The sequence below is a fragment of the Lissotriton vulgaris genome, chromosome 2_1 (assembly GCF_964263255.1).
Source record: "Lissotriton vulgaris chromosome 2_1, aLisVul1.2, whole genome shotgun sequence".
Taxonomy (NCBI): domain Eukaryota; kingdom Metazoa; phylum Chordata; class Amphibia; order Caudata; family Salamandridae; genus Lissotriton; species Lissotriton vulgaris.
In genome coordinates, this window is record NC_141687.1 from 94,292,578 (window position 1) to 94,312,675 (window position 20,098).

Here is a 20,098-nt window from a genome sequence, read left to right on the forward strand (position 1 = left end):
TACACCTCTGGTATACTTGGCTGAACAGTTCGGGGCTAAAATTGTAGGGTATGCTGATGACACCCAGCTGTTGTTTACCTGGCCTGATGACAACCTGGACACATCTACTGTTCATCTATGTCTGTCCTCAGTATTTCGCTGGTTAACACAGGCCCAGCTGAAGTGCAATGAGGACAAGTCCGAGGTGCTCTTTTACGGCTCCTTTCCCCCCTCATTCAAGAGCACACTCTGGCCCCCAAACATTCCTGGCCCAACAGAGATGGGGAGACCTGCAAAAAATCTGGGTATTTGGTTTACGGAGGATCTCAGATTTGAGTATCACATCAAAAAACTCACCGGCACTTGTTTTGCCACTCTGAAAATGCTCCGTAAATTTTTCCCCCTGCTCCCCAGGGAGGCCAGAGAGTCGGTTGCCAGGGCTCTCATACTGGCCCGCCTTGATTATGCAAATGCACTGTTTAGTGGCATTCCGGCATACCTTGTCAATCGCCTCCAAATCGTCCAGAATGCGGTTGTACGCCTATTATTTAACATTCCTAGGTGGAAGAGCGTGCGCACGGAGTTGCGCTCGCTTCACTGGCTCCCAGTAATACAACGCATTCGGTTTAAAGCCTTGGTGCTGGCGTTTCGCGCAATTCATGACCAAGGCCCCTCCTATCTGAAGAGAAGATTCACCAAGTACATCCCGGCACGCACCCTGAGATCTGCCTCATTGTTCAAAATGTCTCTTCCCCGCTTCAAACGCGCCAGACTGGGTGGTATGTCACTGTCGGTGGTGGCGGCTCGGGCCTGGAATGCCCTCCCTCTCCATCTTCGCTCCATGCCGACAGTGACTGCTTTTAAAAAACATCTGAAAACCCACCTTTTTGTATGAATGCAGGTTAGGAGGATGCTCTCTCTGTCTTGTTCTATGCCGCTTTGATCCCTTCCCCGCGCCAGGATACTCACAAGTAGCAGAGCGCGCTACAAAACGGTTTATAACATAACATAACATAACATCGTGGGGGTGATATGTCTTTCTCTCTTGATGGCGGCATTGGGTAGCCTCATATCAACACATATTCTGATGGCACCAGGTTGTTTAGGCTTCCAGGTGACAACAATTGGAGATACCCATGGAGTGAGTCCGGTCACTTTTTCAATTATACCTGCTCTTTTTCGACCAGTGGGCGCAGATGGAAGGCCACCCTCCGATGCTGTAGGGTGGCCTCTGGGATCTATGTGGAGGTGGACCTCTCTGCCATTGAATTTTCCAATCCCTTCGAACACTGCTGCAAATTCCTCTAAAATATGCTGGACTGATTCCTGCTGTGTCCCGAAGGTGAAGGTTACGACTCCTAGATCCTCGGCAGCTCGGCACCCCAGTAGCATGCCCTGACCATCCTCTGTTACATATACCTGGGTCAATGGAGCGTGTCCCATGTGTGACTGTTGTCTTGAAATTTCTACTCATCCCTGTCCTGTCCATATGCAAAAAGGGTGATCATTGTGTGGCATAACGGGGGAGCTGGCTTCATGGTACTGTAAACTGCTGCCAACATTATGCTTAAGGTGGCACCCGTAACCACGACTGCAGTGATGTCTTGCTGGCCTACCTTGATATTACACTGGGGAAGCCGGCGTGATCTTCGACTCGCTGTTCTGATCATGTGTACCGTGTGTACCATCCGATCCTCGCCCTCCTCATCATCCATATCACTCGTCTCACAACGCCCTTCCGGAATGAGGTTGACCACTCACCTTGGCTTCCTCTACCTTTTCGAGCGGCAGACCTTCTCAAATTAATCTTCCACAGCCTGCACATCTTTTACCCTTTGCTGGGCAGTCCATTGGACCATGGGGCCCTCTGCCGCAATAGCCACAACTGCGAGTGTTCAGTGGTTCTTTCTTGTTGTATCTGGTCGCTGGCCGATTTGCCACTGCATTAAGCGGATCCACTTTAACGGGCGTCTGCCATGCCGCCTCCATATGGGCCGCTCAGGCTTTGGACAACTCCTTGGTGTGCCCCAGTGTCTGTATGTCTGTCAGCAATTTCCCTGACTCCTCAAGGATTCGTTCACCGATGCGCAGCCCTGTATTATTTGCCCTCTGATTTCCTCCGTTTCGTCAAAGAATCCACATATGCTTGCCAGATTTTTGAGTTTTGCATGGAAAGTGTCGAGGGACTCTTCAGGTAGTTGACGTGCTTGTCGAAAGATGAAGTGCTCATTGTCTTGGTTCACCATTGGCTCGAAGTACCCTTTGAGGGCATTGATGAGGGTGTGGTGTGTTTCGGGTGTTGCCTCTGTGAGCGGCTTTGTAATCCGATAAAAGCCCTTCCCTCCCAAATGGAGAAGCATGGCCCTCTTCTGGTCCTTGTGAACTTTCGTAGCTTCAAAGAAGAGTAGCAGGCATTCCACCCACTCCTTCCACTTGGGTGCCTGCGCTGAAGGGAGCCCCTCCACCACGAATGGTTCAATGGGGGGGAATGGACGCCATGATGCGTGGCCAACCTGACTGTGCTCTGGACTGTCGAGCGTGTGCTTCAGCGAATAGGCTGCATGCTCCAATGCACGGCTTGGCGTCATGCGTTGCACGGTGCACGGTGCCACTGGGGACTGGAGGGAGATGTGCACTTGGCGGTGTAGGCCGCTATGAGGCTGTGGCTGTGACTGTGCACATGAGGCCAGATGCACCTGTGCGTTGCTGCGGGCCCCGTGTGGAGCAGCCGGGCACTGCGACTGAAGTAGGACAGCCTTCACCCCTGATGCAGGATGCGGAGTCCGAGATCAGGCCGGCGACACTCACGGTCAACGACACTATGGAGCAGGGCCTCACCGCCGACGGGACTTGCCACGTTGCGTGCGTTTGTGGCAGGAGCACCGCGTGGCGCGGAGCCCACAATCGCGGATGCCACAGAGCATCGGAGCGGGGCATGACCACCCTCGTCGTCACTTGTTATATTTCTGGGGGCTTCGGAAGCACCCCTCACTGCTTCCATTGTAAAGGCTAGGGTGCCGTTATTTTAATAAATGACGCAGAGCCTTAATGTGGTTGCTCCCGCGTTCAAGCACCAACTGACGTCACGTGCGTGGAAGCCGCTTTGTTGGCTAACTGTCACATGACACGCAAATCTACCATTCGGCACAGGACCTGTCGGGACCCTGTGCAAATCCCCCTGTCATCTTGCTCAGTTCTACAGAGCCTACTAGACGCACCCATTGCTTCATGGCTGCGACATTACACCAGCCAGCCATGCACAAACGCACCCCATCCCGAACCGCATGTATCCAAACCCGAGCCGTAGTCAGCCATGACCCCCATTCTCTATGGCAGCCAGCTATGCACATCCACCACCCAGTACTGCTGAAAACCAGCTCCCCCCACTAGGAATCCACCCTAGCTGCATGTATCCCAAAGACAAGCCACAGTCAGCCATGAACCCCATCCTGCATGGCAGCCACCTATTTGATCGGCCACCACCCTGCAGGGCTGAAAAACAAGCTCCCCCCACCAGGAATCCATCCATGCCTGGCATGGGTGCAAGTCATGCATCCATGCCAGGCATGCACCCCTCATGCTCGGCTGATGTCGAGCATGCACCCCTCATCCTTGGCTGCAGCCAGGCATGCATCCCTCATCCTAGGCTGCTGCCAGGCATGCACCCCTCATCCTTGGCTGCAGCCAGGCATGCATCCCTCATCCTAGGCTGCTGCCAGGCATGCACGCCTCATCCTAGGCTGCTGCCAGGCATGCACCCCTCATCCTAGGCTGCTGCCAGGCATGCACTCCTCAACCTAGGCTGCTGCCAGGCATGCACCCCTCATCCTAGGCTGCTGCCAGGCACGCTCTCCTCAACCTGGGCTGCTGCCAGGCATGCACTCCCTATTCTAGGCTGCTGCCAGGCATTCATCCCTCATCCTAGGCTGCTGCCAGGCATGCACCCCTCATCCTAGGCTTCTGCCAGGAATGCACCCCTCATCCTAGGCTGCTGTCAGGCATGCACCCCACATCCTAGTCTTCTTCCAGGCATGCACCCCTCATCCTAGGCTGCTGCCAGGCATGCGCTCCTCAACCTGGGCGGTTCAAAACATGTACCCCTCACCCCAGGGCCGGTTATAGGATTTTTGGGGCCCTGGTCTGAAAGGGAATGTGTGAGGCCCCTCTAATTTGCTTACATGACATATTCAGGGCTCCAGAATCGGCTTTGTGCAGACACCTCCTGGCCCGCAGCTCCCCTCTCTGCCACCTACAAGCACCTCTTTTACAGTTCAGACCACAATGTAGGTGTGAGAATGGCTTGGGGGCTGCAAGTTAATACTGTGGGGTCGCCACAGTGCTGACAATGGGCGTCCCACAGTGTCCCTGAATGGAAAGCTGGGCAGCAGGTCTAATTGCATAACAAACCTGCAAAATGCGTCTCCTTGCAACTGGGACACCATCCTTAAGAGGCCCAGGGAGGGCCCCCTCCGCTCCCTTTCATGGGCCCAATTGCAGAAACACCTTTATTTAAAATGAATTGGCAGGAGTACAAGAGGGCTGGTGGTGTGTTGAACTGGTGCAGGAACCCATGCTGTTGGCTTGAATGCGAGGCCCTTGGCTGCTGCTCACACTGCCCATGCCTAGCGCCAGCCCTGCCTCATACTAGGCTGCTGCAAAGCATGCACCCCCCACCCTGGGCTGCTGCTGGAGAAGCGTGGCTCAATGGTAAGAGCGGCAGACCCTGATGCAGAGGTCTGGCCTGGGACCAGGGTTCAATTCCCGCCTCGGCGGCTCTTGGACTCAATTTCCCCGGACCTGATAATTCTCGCCTCGGTGCCTAGTCTAATCATGGGTCCCACTCTGTGACTCTGGGCAATAGCTTGTTTAATCTCCACAACGGCCCCAGCAGCGCTTGGATGCCTAGCTTCACCTTAGGGGTGCCCAGGAGTGGACATTTCACAGGAAAGCCAGGATGGGTTCCACAGCGGTATGACTACATCGCTACGAGGCCTCCGGGTAGAAGTGCGCTATATAAATTCTCTACATTTACATTTACATTTACATTCACCCCCCACCCTGGGCTGCTGCCAGGCATGCACCCCTCATCCTGAAATGTAACAAGCCATTTACTCTCATCCTGAGCGGCAGCAGCCATGCACTCTCATCCTGAAATGCAGCAAGCCCTGTACTCTCCCCCTGAGCTGCAGCATCCATGAACTCTCATCCTGAGCTGCAGCATCCATGGACTTTCGTCCTGAGCTGCAGCATCCATGGACTCTCGTCCTGAGCTTCAGCATCCATGGACTCTCCCCCTGAGCGACAGCAGCCATGTACTCTCGTTCTGAGCTGCAGCATCCATGGACTCTCATCCTGAGCTGCAGCAAGTCGTGTACTCTCATCCTAAGCTGCAGGAGCCATGTACTCTCCCCTTGAGCTGCAGCATCAATGAACTCTCATCCTGAGCTTCAGCATCCATGGACTCTCGTCCTGAGCTGCAGCATCCATGAACTCTCGTCCTGAGCTGCAGCATCCATGGACTCTTGTCCTGAGCTGCAGCATCCATGAACTCTCATCCTGAGCTGCAGCATCCATGGACTCTTGTCCTGAGCTGCAGCATCCATGGACTCACGTCCTGAGCTGCAGCATCCATGGACTTTCCCCCTGAGCTGCAGCATCCATGAACTCTCATCCTGAGCTGCAGCATCCATGGACTCTCATCCTGAGCTGCAGCATCCATGGACTCTCATCCTGAGCTGCAGCAGGCATGGACTCTTGTCCTGAGCTGCAGCATCCATGGACTCACGTCCTGAGCTGCAGCATCCATGGACTTTCCCCCTGAGCTGCAGCATCCATGAACTCTCATGCTGAGCTGCAGCATCCATGGACTCACGTCCTGAGCTGCAGCATCCATGGACTTTCCCCCTGAGCTGCAGCATCCATGAACTCTCATCCTGAGCTGCAGCATCCATGAACTCTCATCCTGAGCTGCAGCATCCATGGACTTTCCCCCTGAGCTGCAGCATCCATGAACTCTCATCCTGAGCTTCAGCATCCATGGACTCTTGTCCTCATCTGCAGCATCCATGGACTTTCCCCCTGAGCTGCAGCATCCATGAACTCTCATCCTGAGCTGCAGCATCCATGGACTCTTGTCCTGAGCTGCAGCATCCATGAACTCTCATCCTGAGCTGCAGCATCCATGGACTCTTGTCCTGAGCTGCAGCATCCATGGACTCACGTCCTGAGCTGCAGCATCCATGGACTTTCCCCCTGAGCTGCAGCATCCATGAACTCTCATCCTGAGCTGCAGCATCCATGGACTCTCATCCTGAGCTGCAGCATCCATGGACTCTCATCCTGAGCTGCAGCATCCATGAACTCTCATCCTGAGCTGCAGCATCCATGGACTCACGTCCTGAGCTGCAGCATCCATGGACTTTCCCCCTGAGCTGCAGCATCCATGAACTCTCATCCTGAGCTGCAGCATCCATGAACTCTCATCCTGAGCTGCAGCATCCATGGACTCTCGTCCTGAGCTGCAGCATCCATGGACTCTCGTCCTGAGCTGCAGCATCCATGGACTCTCATCCTGAGCTACAGCTAGCCATGGACTCGCATCCTGAGCTGCAGCATCCATAGACTCTCGTCCTGAGCTGCAGGAGCCATGTACTCTCACTCTGAGCTGCAGCAGCCATGGACTCTCATCCTGAGCTGCAGCATCCATGGACTCTCATCCTGAGCTGCAGCAACCATGGACTCTTCCCCTGAGCTGCAGCAGCCATGTACTCTCATCCTGAGCTGCAGGAGCCATGGACTCTCGTCCTGAGCTGCAGCATCCATGGACTCTCATCCTGAGCTGCAGGAGCCATGGACTCTCGTCCTGAGCTGCAGCATCCATGGACTCTCATCCTGAGCTGCAGCATCCATGGACTCTCATCCTGAGCTGCAGCAAGCTTTGTACTCTCGTCCTGAGCTGCAGCATCCATGGACTCTCATCCTGAGCTGCAGCAAGCATGTACTCTCGTCCTGAGCTGCAGCATCCAAGGACTCTCATCCTGAGGTGCAGCAAGCCGTGTACTCTCATCCTGAGCTGCAGCATCCATGAACTCTCATCCTGAGCTGCAGCATCCATGGACTCTCGTCCTGAGCTGCAGCATCCATGGACTCTCGTCCTGAGCTGCAGCATCCATGGACTCTCATCCTGAGCTACAGCTAGCCATGGACTCGCATCCGGAGCTGCAGCAGCCATGGACTCTCATCCTGAGCTGCAGGAGCCATGCACTCTCACTCTGAGCTGCAGCAGCCATAGACTCTCGTCCTGAGCTGCAGCATCCATGGACTCTCATCCTGAGCTGCAGCAAGCATGTACTCTCGTCCTGAGCTGCAGCGTCCAAGGACTCTCATCCTGAGGTGCAGCAAGCCGTGTACTCTCATCCTGAGCTGCAGCATCCATGAACTCTCATCCTGAGCTGCAGCATCCATGGACTCTCGTCCTGAGCTGCAGCATCCATGGACTCTCATCCTGAGCTGCAGCAGCACTCTCGTACTGAGCTGCAGCATCCATGGACTCTCGTACTGAGCTGCAGCATCCATGGACTCTCATCCTGAGCTGCAGCATCCATGGACTCTCATCCTGAGCTACAGCTAGCCATGGACTCGCATCCGGAGCTGCAGCTGCCATGTACTCTCATCCTGAGCTACAGCAAGCCATGTACTCTCATCCTGAGCTGCAGCATCCATGGACTCTCATCCTGAGGTGCAGCAAGCCGTATACTCTCATCCTGAGCTGCAGGAGCCATGTACTCTCCCCATGAGCTGCAGCATCTATGGACTCTCGTCCTGAGCTGCAGCATCCATGGACTCTCGTCCTGAGCTGCAGCATCCATGGACTCTCACTCTGAGCTGCAGCAGCCATGGACTCTCCCCCTGAGCTGCAGCAGCCATGCACCCACAATCCTGAGCTGCAGCAGCCATGGACTCTCATCCTGAGCTGCAGCATCCATGGACTCTCCTCCTGAGCTGCAGCAGCCATGTACTCTCGTCCTGAGCTGCAGCAGCCATGGACTCTCGTCCTGAGCTGCAGCAGCCATGGACTCTCATCCTGAGCTGCAGCATCCATGTACTCTCATCCTGAGCTGCAGAAGCGATGTACTCTCCCCCCGAGCTGCAGCATCCATGAACTCTCGTCCTGAGCTTCAGCATCCATGTACTCTCACTCTGAGCTGCAGCATCCATGGACTCTCGTCCTGAGCTGCAGCATCCATGGACTCTCGTCCTGAGCTGCAGCATCCATGGACTCTTGTCCTGAGCTGCAGAAGCCACGGACTCTCATCCTGAGCTGCAGAAGCCATGGACTCTCATCCTGAGCTGCAGCAGCCATAGACTCTCATCCTGAGCTGCAGCAGCCATGGACTCTCATCCTGAGCTGTAGGAGCCATGCATCCCCCATCCTGAGTTGGAATTACCCATGTACTCTCATGCTGAGCAACAGCAGCAATGTATTTTCGTCTTCAGCTGCAGAAAGTACTGCACATTTGTCCTTAGTTGTAGCCAGCCATGCACTCCCATTCCTGAGCTGCACCCAGCCTTGCAACCCCAGTCCTGGGCTGCAGCAAGCCATGCACCCCCAGTCCTGGGCTGCACCCAGTCATACACCCCCCACCCCCTCCTCCACCTCCCCCCAGTCCTGGGCTGCAGCCAGCCATGCAACCCCAGAACCCCCCTACCCACCCCCCTCCCCCGCCCCCTTCCTCCATCTCCCCCAGTCCTGGGCTGCAGCCAGCCACACACCCCCAGTCCTGTGCTGCAGCCAGCCTTGCACCCCTAGTCCTGGGCTACAGCCAGCCTTGCACCCCCAGCCCTGGGCTGCAGACAGCCTTGCACCCCCAGACCTGGGCTGCAGCCAGTCATGCACCCCCTCCACCCCCCCCCCCCACCCCACTCCTCCACCTCCCCCCAGTCCTGTGCTGCAGCCAGCCTTGCACCCCTAGTCCTGGGCTACAGCCAGCCTTGCACCCCCAGCCCTGGGCTGCAGCCAGCCATGCACCCCCAGTCCTGGGCTGCAGACAGCCTTGCACCCCCAGACCTGGGCTGCAGCCAGTCATGCATCCCCTCCACCCCCCCCCCCCCCCACCCCCCTCCTCCACCTCCCCCCAGTCCTGGGCTGCAGCCAGCCTTGCACCCCTAGTCCTGGGCTACAGCCAGCCTTGCACCCCCAGTCCTGGGCTGCAGACAGCCTTGCACCCCCAGACCTGGGCTGCAGCCAGTCATGCACCCCCTCCACCTCCCCCCAGTCCTGGGCTGCAGCCAGCCTTGCACCCCTAGTCCTGGGCTGCAGCAAGCCTTGCACCCCCAGCCCTGGGCTGCAGCCAGCCATGCACCCCCAGTCCTGGGCTGCAGACAGCCTTGCACCCCCAGTCCTGGGCTGCAGCCAGTCATGCACCCGCTCCACCCCCCCGACCCCCCTCCTCCACCTCCCCCCAGTCCTGGGCTGAAGCCAGCCTTGCACCCCCAGTCCTGGGCTGCAGCCAGTCATGCACCCCCTCCAACCCCCCCACCCCCTCCTCCACCTCCCCCCAGTCCTGGGCTGCACACAGCCTTGCACCCCCAGTCCTGGGCTGCAGCCAGCCTTGCACCCCAAGTCCTGGGCTGAAGCCAGCCATGCACCCCCAGTTATGGGCTGCAGACAGCCATGCACCCCCAGTCCTGGGCTGCAGCCAGCCATGCCCCCCCCCCCCCGAACCTCCCCCACGCCCCCTTCCTCCATCTCCCCCCAGTCCTGGGCTGCAGCCAGCCATGCACCCCCAGTCCTGGGCTGCAGCCAGCCTTGCACCCCCAGTCCTGGGCTGCAGCCAGCCTTGCACCCCGAATCCTGGGCTGCAGCCAGCCATGCACCCCCAGTCCTGTGCTGCAGCCAGCCATGTCATGCACCCACTGCCTGGCAGGAACCAGTCTTTCTCCCTCCTCCTGAGAGATGCAGTCATGCAGCCTCGCCTGCAGCAACCCATGCGTCCTTATCCAGAGCTGCAGTTGCCACGCGCCCTCCCTCATCCATCCGGGGCCTCCCACTCTCTCCCTCCTCATGTTTTGGTAAAGTTAATATGTCACCGAGCAGGGCTGGTGCTGGGAGGGATGCGTGCCCCTGGCAGCGCCCGGCGTCTGACCTGTGCCGGCTCTTCTCAGGTGCCAGGCAGCCGAGGCTGGCACTAGGCGGGGCGCACTCTGCGCGCGCTGCACCCTGTGCCCACAGTGCGCACCTGAAACTTGCATGAGGGTGGCCCGAGCCTGAGGAGGGGGCCGGGGCCACTCACTGGGGAGATGCCTGCAGCCCGGCAACCCTGCGGAGGCGGCGCCGGGGCTCTGGGCACCGGGGGACGGGGCCGGGGCAGGTGACTGGGAGGAGGCGCCTGAGCGCGGAACCCGCAGCCGTCCCGCGCTCCCACCGGAGCGGCCGTGCAGCCCGAGCCCTGGAGCAGCCTGGAGAAGCCACCATGGCGCAGCCGGCGGACAGGATGCACTCCAAGAAGGCTGGCATCCGCGCCGCCGTGGTGCTCATCGGACTCCTGCACAAGTCCCGGAGGCTGAACCGGGAGCGGAGGTAAGAAGAGTCCGGGAGGACCGGGGCGCTGCGCCTTCACTGGCTCCCTGTGTGGAGAGGGGACCTGAGCCTGTATCTGAGCCCTGCACCTGTATTGAGGCTGCCTGTGCGGAGAGGGGACCTGCGCCTGTATTTGAGCCTGCACTTGTATTGAGGCTGCCTGTATGCAGAGATGGGCTCTGCGCCTGTAGCTGAGCCCTGCACTTGTATTGAGGCTGCCTGTGCGGAGAGGGGCTCTGCTTCTGTATCTCAGCCTGCACCTGTATTGAGGCTGCCTGTGCGGAGACGGGCTCTGCGCCTGTATATGAGAATGCACCTGTATTGAGGCTGCCTGTATGCAGAGATGGGCTCTGCGCCTGTAGCTGAACCCTGTACTGTTGCACCTGTACTGAGGCTGCCTGTACGGAGAGGGGCTCTGCTCCTGTATCTGAGCCCAGTACCTGTACTGGGGCTGCCTGTGCGGGGTACGGCATGTGGCTGCGCTCTGTGCCTGTACTGAGGCTGCGCATGTAGCTGAGCCCTGCGCCTATACTGCTGCACCTGTTCTGTGCCTGCCTGTGCGAAGAGGGGCTCTGCATCTGTAGCTGAGCTCTGCACCTGTACTTCTGAACCTGTACTGGATTTGCCTGTGTGGAGAGAGGACTGTAGCTGAGCTCTGTGCCTGTAATGAGGCTGCGCCTATAGCTGTGCCCTGCACTTGTTCTGGTACACCTGTACTGGAGCTGCCTGTGTTGAGAGTGGCTCGGCGCCTGTAGCTCTCTGCCTGTACTGGGGTGCCTCTGTGGGCTACACATTCACAAGTGCCCTTGTCCTTCACTGGCTGCCTGTGTGACGGGAGGGGCTATACGCCTGCCCGTGTACTCCGGTGCTGCGCCTTCTCGGGTGCCCTGGTCTTTCTTTGGGTGTCCAGGGCCTGTATTGGGGATGCCTGTATGGAGAGGGGTCTGTCCTGTAACTGAACCCTGGTCCTGCACTGGGTGCCTGTGCGGGGAGGGGTCTGCGCATGTGTCCTGGTCCTGCACTGGCTGCCTGTATGGATAGGGGTCTGCGCCTGTAACTGAAAATGTCCCGTTCTGGGGCTCCCTGTGTGGAGAGAGCGGGCCTGCGCCTTTCCAAGAGCCCTGGTCCTGCACTGGGTGCTACAATGCGACTGGGTGCTCTTGTGGGGCGGGTTGTGCCCTTGTGCCCTGGTCTAGCACTGGGTGCCTGTGTGGGGAGGGGTCTGCGCCTGTGTCCTACACTGGGTGCCTGTGTGGGAAGGGGCCTAGTGGTCTGCGCCTGTGCCCTGGTCCAGCACTGGGTGCCTGTGTGGGGAGGGGTCTGCGCCTGTGTCCTGCACTGGGTGCCTGTGTGGGGAGGGGTCTGCGCCTGTGTCCTGGTCCTGCACTAAGTGCCTGTGTGGGGAGGGGTCTGCGCCTGTGTCCTGGTCCTGCACTGGGTGCCTGTGTGAGGAGGGGTCTGCGCCTGTGTCCTGCACTGGGTGCCTGTGTGGGGAGGGGTCTGCGCCTGTGTCCTACACTGGGTGCCTGTGTGGGAAGGGGCCTAGTGGTCTGCGCCTGTGCCCTGGTCCAGCACTGGGTGCCTGTGTGGGGAGGGGTCTGCGCCTGTGTCCTGCACTGGGTGCCTGTGTGGGGAGGGGTCTGCGCCTGTGTCCTGGTCCTGCACTAAGTGCCTGTGTGGGGAGGGGTCTGCGCCTGTGTCCTGGTCCTGCACTGGGTGCCTGTGTGAGGAGGGGTCTGCGCCTGTGTCCTGGTCCTGCACTGGGTGCCTGTGTGTGTGTGTGGGGGGGGAGGAGGGGGTGGCTGTGCCTGCCTTGCGTCCTGGTTTGGCACTGGCTGCCTCTATAATCAGAATACTCTGCGCTTGCCCACGTGCCCTTGCTCTCTTCTGGAACTGCTTTTGTGTACAGGGGCTGTGTGTCTGTCCCGGGCCTGCCTGCTTGTGCGCTGACTGCCTCTGTGTGAAGATGGACTGCGCCGTCACTGACTGTGCACTGCTTCTGAACTGGCTTCCTGTGTGATGAGAGGGGCTCTGCACCTGCCCCGGGGGTCTGTGAGAGGAGCGCGGCCCCGCCCTCGTACTTGTGCCCCGGCAGGCTGGCACGCACAGACTGTGCCAACAGAGGGGCTGTGCTCCTGTCTCGGTGCCTCTTCCCTCCGCGGGCTGCCTGCGTGTGAAGTAGGGCTGTGCGCCTGCACGTGTCCCGTCGTGAGCAGAGTAGAGTGCCTGTGTGCGCATCCGCGCTCCTAGGACCTGCGTTGCCTGTATGTCCAGCTATAGGGGCTCTGCTCCCATTTCAGCGCTTGTTGGACGCTGGTTGCTTAAACCAGAAGAGGGACCCGCCGCACCTGTGACTGCCCCTCCCTTCTCACTCTGTGCCCATTCCTGCGTCCTGCCCTCGATGCTCAGCCCGAGGAGACACACTTTGCGCGCTCTCTCCCCGGTTTGCGCGCTCTCTCCCCGGTTTGCGCTCTATCCCCGGTTTGCGCGCTCACTCCCCGATTTGCGCGCTCTATCCCCGGTTTGCGCTCTCTCCCCGGTTTGCGCGCTCTCTCCCCGGTTTGCGCGCTCTATCCCCGGTTTGCGCTCTCTTCCCGGTTTGCGCGCTCTCTCTCCGGTTTGCGCGCTCTCTCCCCGGTTTGCGCGCTCTCTCCTCGGTTTGCGCTCTCTCCCCGGTTTGCGGGCTCTCTCCCCGGTTTTGCGCTCTCTCCCCGGTTTGCGGGCTCTCTCCCCGGGTTGCGCGCTCCATCCCCGGTTTGAGCGCTCTATCCCTGGTTTGAGCGCTCTATCCCTTGCCGCTCGTCCCACTGCATCCCGTGATTGGATCACGTGCAGCTGTGCCCTGGTGCACGTGTGAGGGACGAGTCCCAGCCTTCGTCTCCCGGTGCGCCCCTGCCTGTCCCCGGCGCGCAGACCTTGTGTCCGGGTCCCGTCCCCGCGCCTGTCTCTACGGCCGGCTGCCTCGACCACTGGCTCCCAGTTCTCGGGTTCCTGTAGGGGTCCTGCGCCCTGCAGTACTCTCTGGCTCTCAGTTTTCAACAGATGGGGCCTCAGCACCTGCGCATGGGCCCTATACTTCGGCCCTGGCTGCCACCGTGCCCGCTTATGCGCCATTATATGACGGGACATGACGCCCCAGGCACCCCTGGCTCTGTTTCCAGTCGAGGGGCGCCGATAGCACACGCCCCTGCCCTGGATGCGTGCGTCCCTGTTTACACGCATTATCTACCATCCCGGAGGTCCTGTCCCTGCACGGACCGCCCATTGGCCATGTTCATGACCCATGCAGTACCCTGTGGCTCCCGGCTTTCAGTACAGGGGCCCGAGCCATGTCCATGGGCCCTGCCCTGGTACAGGCTGCGCCTCTGTTCGCGTCCGCGCGCCAATCTGCACCCCGCTGGCCCCCAGTTTCCGGGAGAGGGGTCCATCCTCTGTAGTGACCCTCATCCCCCGCGCTTGTCCATGGGCCCTGTGGCCCCTGGGCCTCCAGTTTCCGGGAGAGGGGTCCCCCTCTGTAGGGACCCCTGCCCCCGCGCCTTCCATAGGCCCGGTGGTATTCCCTGACTCCCGGGGGTCCTGTTCCTATTCCTCCACCCCGTGGTACCCGCCGGCTCTCAATGTTCAGCAGGGGGCTCCGGCTCAGACCTTGTCCTTGGGCCCTGACCGTGGCTGGGGCCGGTGTGCGCAGGCGGGCGCCGGGCGCCGGGCTCTGCGCGCGCACTGCTTCCATCCCGCCGCAGGCTGCCGTGACGGGACTCTGCGATGCCCACGTCATCAGAGTGACTGTGTGCGCTGCTCAGCAGCACCCGGGCCTGGCTGCCACACTGGAGGAGAGCGGCCATTCAGCAGCCCTGTGCCCGGAGCCTGGGCCCCTCCCTTGTGCCCAAGATGCCAGTCTGATGAGAAGAGTACTGGGTCCCAGTCAGAGCAGGGCAACTCCGGAATTGCACCTTACTCCGGTGCTCTGAAGGCAGGCAGTGTGGAGAGAGGCCCTTGGCCAACAGCTGCTCTCACTGATGCTGAGGGCGCCCCACCGAGGAGAGGGGCTCTGAATGCCAGTCTGAGGAGAGGAGCTATGCATGCCAGTCTGGAGAGAGGAGCTATGCATGCCAGTCTGAGGAGAGGAGCTATGCATGCCAGTCTGGGGAGGAGCTATGAATGCCAGTCTGAGGAGAGGGGCTATACGTGCCAGTCTGAGGAAAGGGACTCTGAATGCCAGTCTGAGGAGGATATGCATGCCAGTCTGGAGAGAGGAACTATGCATGCCAGTCTGAGGAGAGGAGCTATGCATGCCAGTCTGGGGAGGAGCTATGAATGCTCGTCTGAGGAGAGGGGCTATACGTGCCAGTCTGAGGAAAGGGACTCTGAATGCCAGTCTGAAGAGAGGAGCTATGCGTGCCAGTCTGAGGAGATGGGCTCTGCATGTCAGTCTGAGGAGGAGCTATGAATGCCAGTCTGGGGAGAGGGGCTCTGAATGTCAGTATAAAGAGAGGAGCAATGAATGTCAGTCTGAGGAGAGGGGCTCTAGATGCCAGTCTGAGGAGAGGGGTTCTGGTTGCCAGTCTGAGAAGAGGAGCTCTGAATGCCAGTCTGAGGAGGAGCTCTGAATGCCAATCCGGGGAGAGGGGCTCTGGATGCCAGTCTGAGGAGAGGTGCTCTGAATGCCAGTCCGAGGAGAGGAGCTGTGCATGCCAGTCTGAGGAGATGGGCTCTGAATGCCAGTCTGAGTACAGGAGCTATGCATGCCAGTCTGAGGAGGAGCTATCAATGCCAGTCTGGGGAGAGGTGCTCTGAATACCAGTCTGAAGAGAGGAGCTATGTATGCCAGTCTGAGGAGAGGGGCTCCGAATGCCAGTCCGAAGTGAGGAGCTATGTATGCCAGTCTGATGAGAGGGGCTCTGAATGCCAGTCTGAAGAGAGGAGCTATGCATGTCAGTCTGAGGAGATGGGCTCTGAATGCCAGTCTGAGTACAGGAGCTATGCATGCCAGTCTGAGGAGGAGCTATCAATGCCAGTCTGGGGAGAGATGCTCTGAATACCAGTCTGAAGAGAGGAGCTATGTATGCCAGTCTGAGGAGAGGGGCTCTGAATGCCAGTCTGAGGAGAGGAGCTATGCATGTCAGTCTGAGGAGATGGGCTCTGAATGCCAGTCTGAGGAGGAGCTATGAATGACAGTCTGGGGAGAGGGGTTCTGAATGCCAGTCTGAGGAGAGGAGCTATACGTGCCAGTCTGAGGAGAGGAGCTATACGTGCCAGTCTGAGGAGAGGAGCTATACGTGCCAGTCTGTGGAAAGGGGCTCTGAATGCCAGTCTGAGGAGGAGCCATGTGCCAATCTCAGGAGAGGTGGTCTGAATGCCAGTCTGAGGAGGAGCTATGAATGACAGTCTGGGGAAAGGAGCTATGAATGCCAGTCTGAAGAGAGGAGCTAAGCATGCCAGTCTGAGGAGATGAGCTCTCAATGCCAGTCTGAGGAGTAGCTATGAATGCCAGTCTGGGGAAAGGAGCTATAAATGCCAGTCTGAGTACAGGAGCTATGCATGCAAGCCTGAGGAGAGGAGCTATGAATGCCAGTCTGGGGAGAGGGGCTCTGAAGGCCAGTATGCGGAGAGGAGCTCTGGGTGCCAGTCTGAGTCGAGGGTCTTTGCATGGCACCTTGATGAAAATGGCTTTGGGTGTCATTATCAGGAGAGGGTCCCCGTTTGTTTCCGTGAGGAGAGGGGTCCTGGATGCTGGTCGGGGTGGGGGGTCTTTGGATGGCGGCTTCAACAGAGGCTCTTAGCTTAGTTCCTGGTTTCTCGGACGCCGTCGTGATTGATACCGGCCGGATTGTGGCCTTGGGTTAGTGCCCGTTTTGCATCTTGGAAATATTGCCCTAAGAACCTTGAAGAAATACTGATTTCAAGGCTCGTGATTTCGCTTTTTGTCAGACATTTTCGGGACATCAAAGAAATTCTCGAGTATGAACAACTTATCAGGCTGCAGGCAGGCCCGTACAAACTCGGCCCAGATCTGAATATTGCTGGAGTCTGTTTTCATGTAGCTTGGATGGGGATAAATATTTGACCCAGAAATACCATTTCCACATATTTGAGGTTACATCCTTGGACCCCTTAAGATTATTGGATCTGGGACCACATCACTAAGTTGTTTTTTGGACCTGATTACAGATGGTTTATATTGGGACTCTTTCGGTGCATGAGTTAACAGCTGTACTTATGGCATATGAGAACCTAATAGTTTCTCCCCTTCAATGCGGGTAATACCCTGAGAAGCCCTGATGAAGATCTCATATGAGAACGAAACGCGTTGGCTGAGCTGTACGTTATTTTTGAAATATATTCAATAAAGAACTTATTTTGGAATATCACAGAGCAAATTCCTGGACATTTTTTCATTCCTGCGCACACCATTCAAGTTTTAGAGGCTCTTAGCTATATTTGCTCCAAGAACCATAAAGTTGGAGGGGGTAGGGGTGGGGGGCCGCGTCAGATTGGAATCGGGCAAAGCCCGAGGGGCTGTGGCCGAGCTCCAGCTGTGTGCTGCTTTTTTTGAGCAGTCTGGGGGCCGATTTGGGCGGCTTATGCATTGTTCGAGGCTACCAGTGGCCTAGTGGGGCCTTTCTGAAATTCTGGAGGCAGATGGGTGTCCATTACCTCCCTTTTATCAACAGGCAGAGGTGTCACTCCCTTTCTCTCTGGGCCAGCTGGTTAATATTTGCATATTGAGCGGGGACAGGAGGCCTGACCTGACCAAAAGTGGCCTCACTTGTTTTCAAGTGTGTTTCACCAGTATAAACTAATCCGTGCATTTTTTTTAACGTTCCCCCTCACCTTTTTTTAATAAAAGTTCGCCGAAGCAGCGTTTTGCAGAAAGTTAATATGCAAATGTGGGCCACTTTTTCTTAGTTTGCCCGAGCCGATTTTTAATCCCAATCCAAGAGGTGTCGGGGGTGTTGAGGCTCGGCGTGTTGGCGCGGGCTGTGGAGGGGTGCCACGCTGAGAAGATGGACCGAGGACCCTGGTCTATCCATACCTGGGTATCCTAGTGGACAATGCATTAAATTGGCGGAAGGCAATTGAGGCCAGGAATCTTCACTTTCGTCGAGCTACATCAGCCTTAACATCTTTTTCACGGAAACTGGGGAAACCAGCCCCATCTGAACTTTTGACTATATACTACGCAAAATGTCATAGTGTGGCTACTTATGGTGCTGGAATCTGGGGCTACGGACGTACTGACCAATTACAGGTCACCGAAAACTCCTTTGTAAAGTACATCCTGTCCCTCCCTCAAAGCTCGCCGACATTAGCCTCACATCGGGAGCTTGGCATGGAGTATATTGTTGACACCATTCGATGTCAGCCCATTCTCTTGTGGCATCGAATATGGTGCAACCCTGAATGTCATTTAACCCGCTCCCTTATCGCTGACTGCCTAGCTCTGGCAAACTGGCGTAAAATCCCATGGTTAACCTACGTATTCAATTTCTTTAAAGACTTGGACCGCGTTTCCTACTTTGAAGAACCACCCTCAGTAGAAGATATCTCCAGGAAGCAGTTAAAGGTCATGTGTCTGGACCACCTAAGGGAATTACGGAACCAGACAGAGATTATCAAACCATTAAACGAAAAAATCGGCGCCCAACAAACTGGAAAATGCATACAGCCTTATTTGACGTATTTTTTATCTAATTATGAAAGGTATCTATTAACAAGACTTCGATTTAACATTTTCTTTCGTCTAGTTACATTCCCTGAAACGAATAACTGGTCGCCAAAGTTGCTGAATTGTCCCTGTGACGGAATTTCTAAACAAACTACGATCCATGTAGTCCTCTTCTGCAAATATTATAAAACATCAAGGAAAAAATGGATTATTCCGATTCTCCGAATCAGTGGTTACAGACAAACGCATGCAGCATATCTGCATTTGCAATCTTTAAAGTCAATGCATGAAGCCAAATTTATAGCGACCTTCCTTAGTCAAAGTCAAAGTCAGAGAATTTATATAGCGCACTACATACCCATAGGGTCTCAAGGCGCTTAGGGAGGGGAGGAGGATTACTTGTCAAATATTCATGTTTTAAGTTGCTTTCTGAATGCTAGGTGGTTCTGGGTAAGGCGAAGGTAAGTGGGGAGTGAGTTCCATGTTTTAGCTGCCAGGTATGAGAAGGATCTGCCTCCCATGGTGGACTTGTTGATGCGAGGTACAGTGGCGAGGGCTTGGTTGGAAGAACGTAGTTGGCGGGGGGGGGTGTAGAAGGACAGTCGTGAGTTGAGGCATTCTGGTCCGATGTCGTAGAGTGATTTGTGTGCGTGGGTTAGCAGTCGGAAAGTGATCCTCTTATTGACGGGTAGCCAGTGGAGGTCTTTCAGGTGACCAGAGATGTGTTCGTTACGCGGGATGTCTAATATGATCCTGGCTGAGGCGTTTTGGATTCGTTGGAGTTTCTTCTGGAGTTTAGCGGTAGTACCTGCGTAGAGGGTGTTTCCGTAGTCCAGTCGGCTCGTGACCAGAGCATGGGTGACTGTTTTTCTGGTTTCGGTGGGGATCCAGCGAAATGTTTTTTTTGAGCATGCGAAGAATGTTGAAGCAGGATGAGGATACGGCGCTGACTTGTCTGTTCATTGAGAGTGAAGAATCCAGGATAACGCCTAGGTTCCGTGCGTGGTCTGTCGGGATGGTGCTTTTCCAAGGGCTTCCGGCCACCAAGAGTCGTCCCATGCAGAGGGGGATGTACCTAAGATGAGGACTTCTGTTTTATCTGAGTTAAGTTTCAGACGGCTGTGTTTCATCCATTCGGCAACTTCTTTCATTCCTTCGTGTAGGTTAGTTTTGGCGGTGCTGGGGTCATTGGTGAGAGAAAGGATCAGTTGAGTGTCATCCGCGTAGGAGATGATGTTGAGGTTGTGTTGGCGAGCGATGGCCGCAAGGGGGCTCATGTATACGTTGAAGAGGGTGGGACTGAGTGAGGATCCTTGTGATACGCCACAGATGACTTCAGTGGCCTCGGACTTGAATGGTGGAAGGCGGACTCTCTGGGTTCTTCCGGTGAGGAACGAGGTGATCCATTCAAGTGCTTTTCCTTGTATTCCGATGTTTCTGAGGCGTTGTAAAAGGGTGCTGTGGCAGACTGTGTCGAAGGCTGCAGAGAGGTCGAGGAGGATGAGGGTGACTGTGTCTCCATTGTCCAGTAGAGTTCGAATGTCGTCTGTTGCTGCGATGAGGGCGGTCTCAGTGCTGTGTTTTGCTCGGAAGCCAGATTGTGAGGAGTCGAGGGATTTGTTGGCTTTGAGGAAAGCGGCGAGCTGGTTGTTGACAGCTTTCTCGATGACGATATGGGGCGGTAATTTTTGAGTTCGGTGGGGTCCGCTGTGGGTTTTTTCAGAAGGGCGGTAAGTTCAGCGTGTTTCCAGCTTTCCGGGAAGGTGGCGGAGTTGAAGGAGCAGTTGATGACGTCTCGGAGGTGCGGTGCTATGATGGAGTCTGCTTTGTTGAAGATGTGGTGAGGGCATGGGTCTGTGGGGGATCCTGAGTGG

General features: G+C 56.9%; 1 protein-coding gene across 2 annotated transcripts in view; it reads left to right on the forward strand.

Moving 5' to 3' along the window:
• RAP1GAP2 (RAP1 GTPase activating protein 2) overlaps nucleotides 1-20,098 on the forward strand; it is a 1,533,685-nt gene that overhangs the window by 664,018 nt on the left and 849,569 nt on the right. Inside the window, exon 1 of one of the 2 annotated variants that reach the window (XM_086954528.1) lies at nucleotides 10,163-10,558. The exons of the other annotated variant lie outside the window; for it this stretch is intronic. Coding sequence (XP_086810654.1) covers nucleotides 10,452-10,558 — 107 coding nt within the window. The 5' untranslated portion in view covers nucleotides 10,163-10,451. Of the gene's footprint in view, nucleotides 1-10,162; nucleotides 10,559-20,098 lie in introns of those variants that run through there. 2 annotated transcript variants of the gene reach the window in all.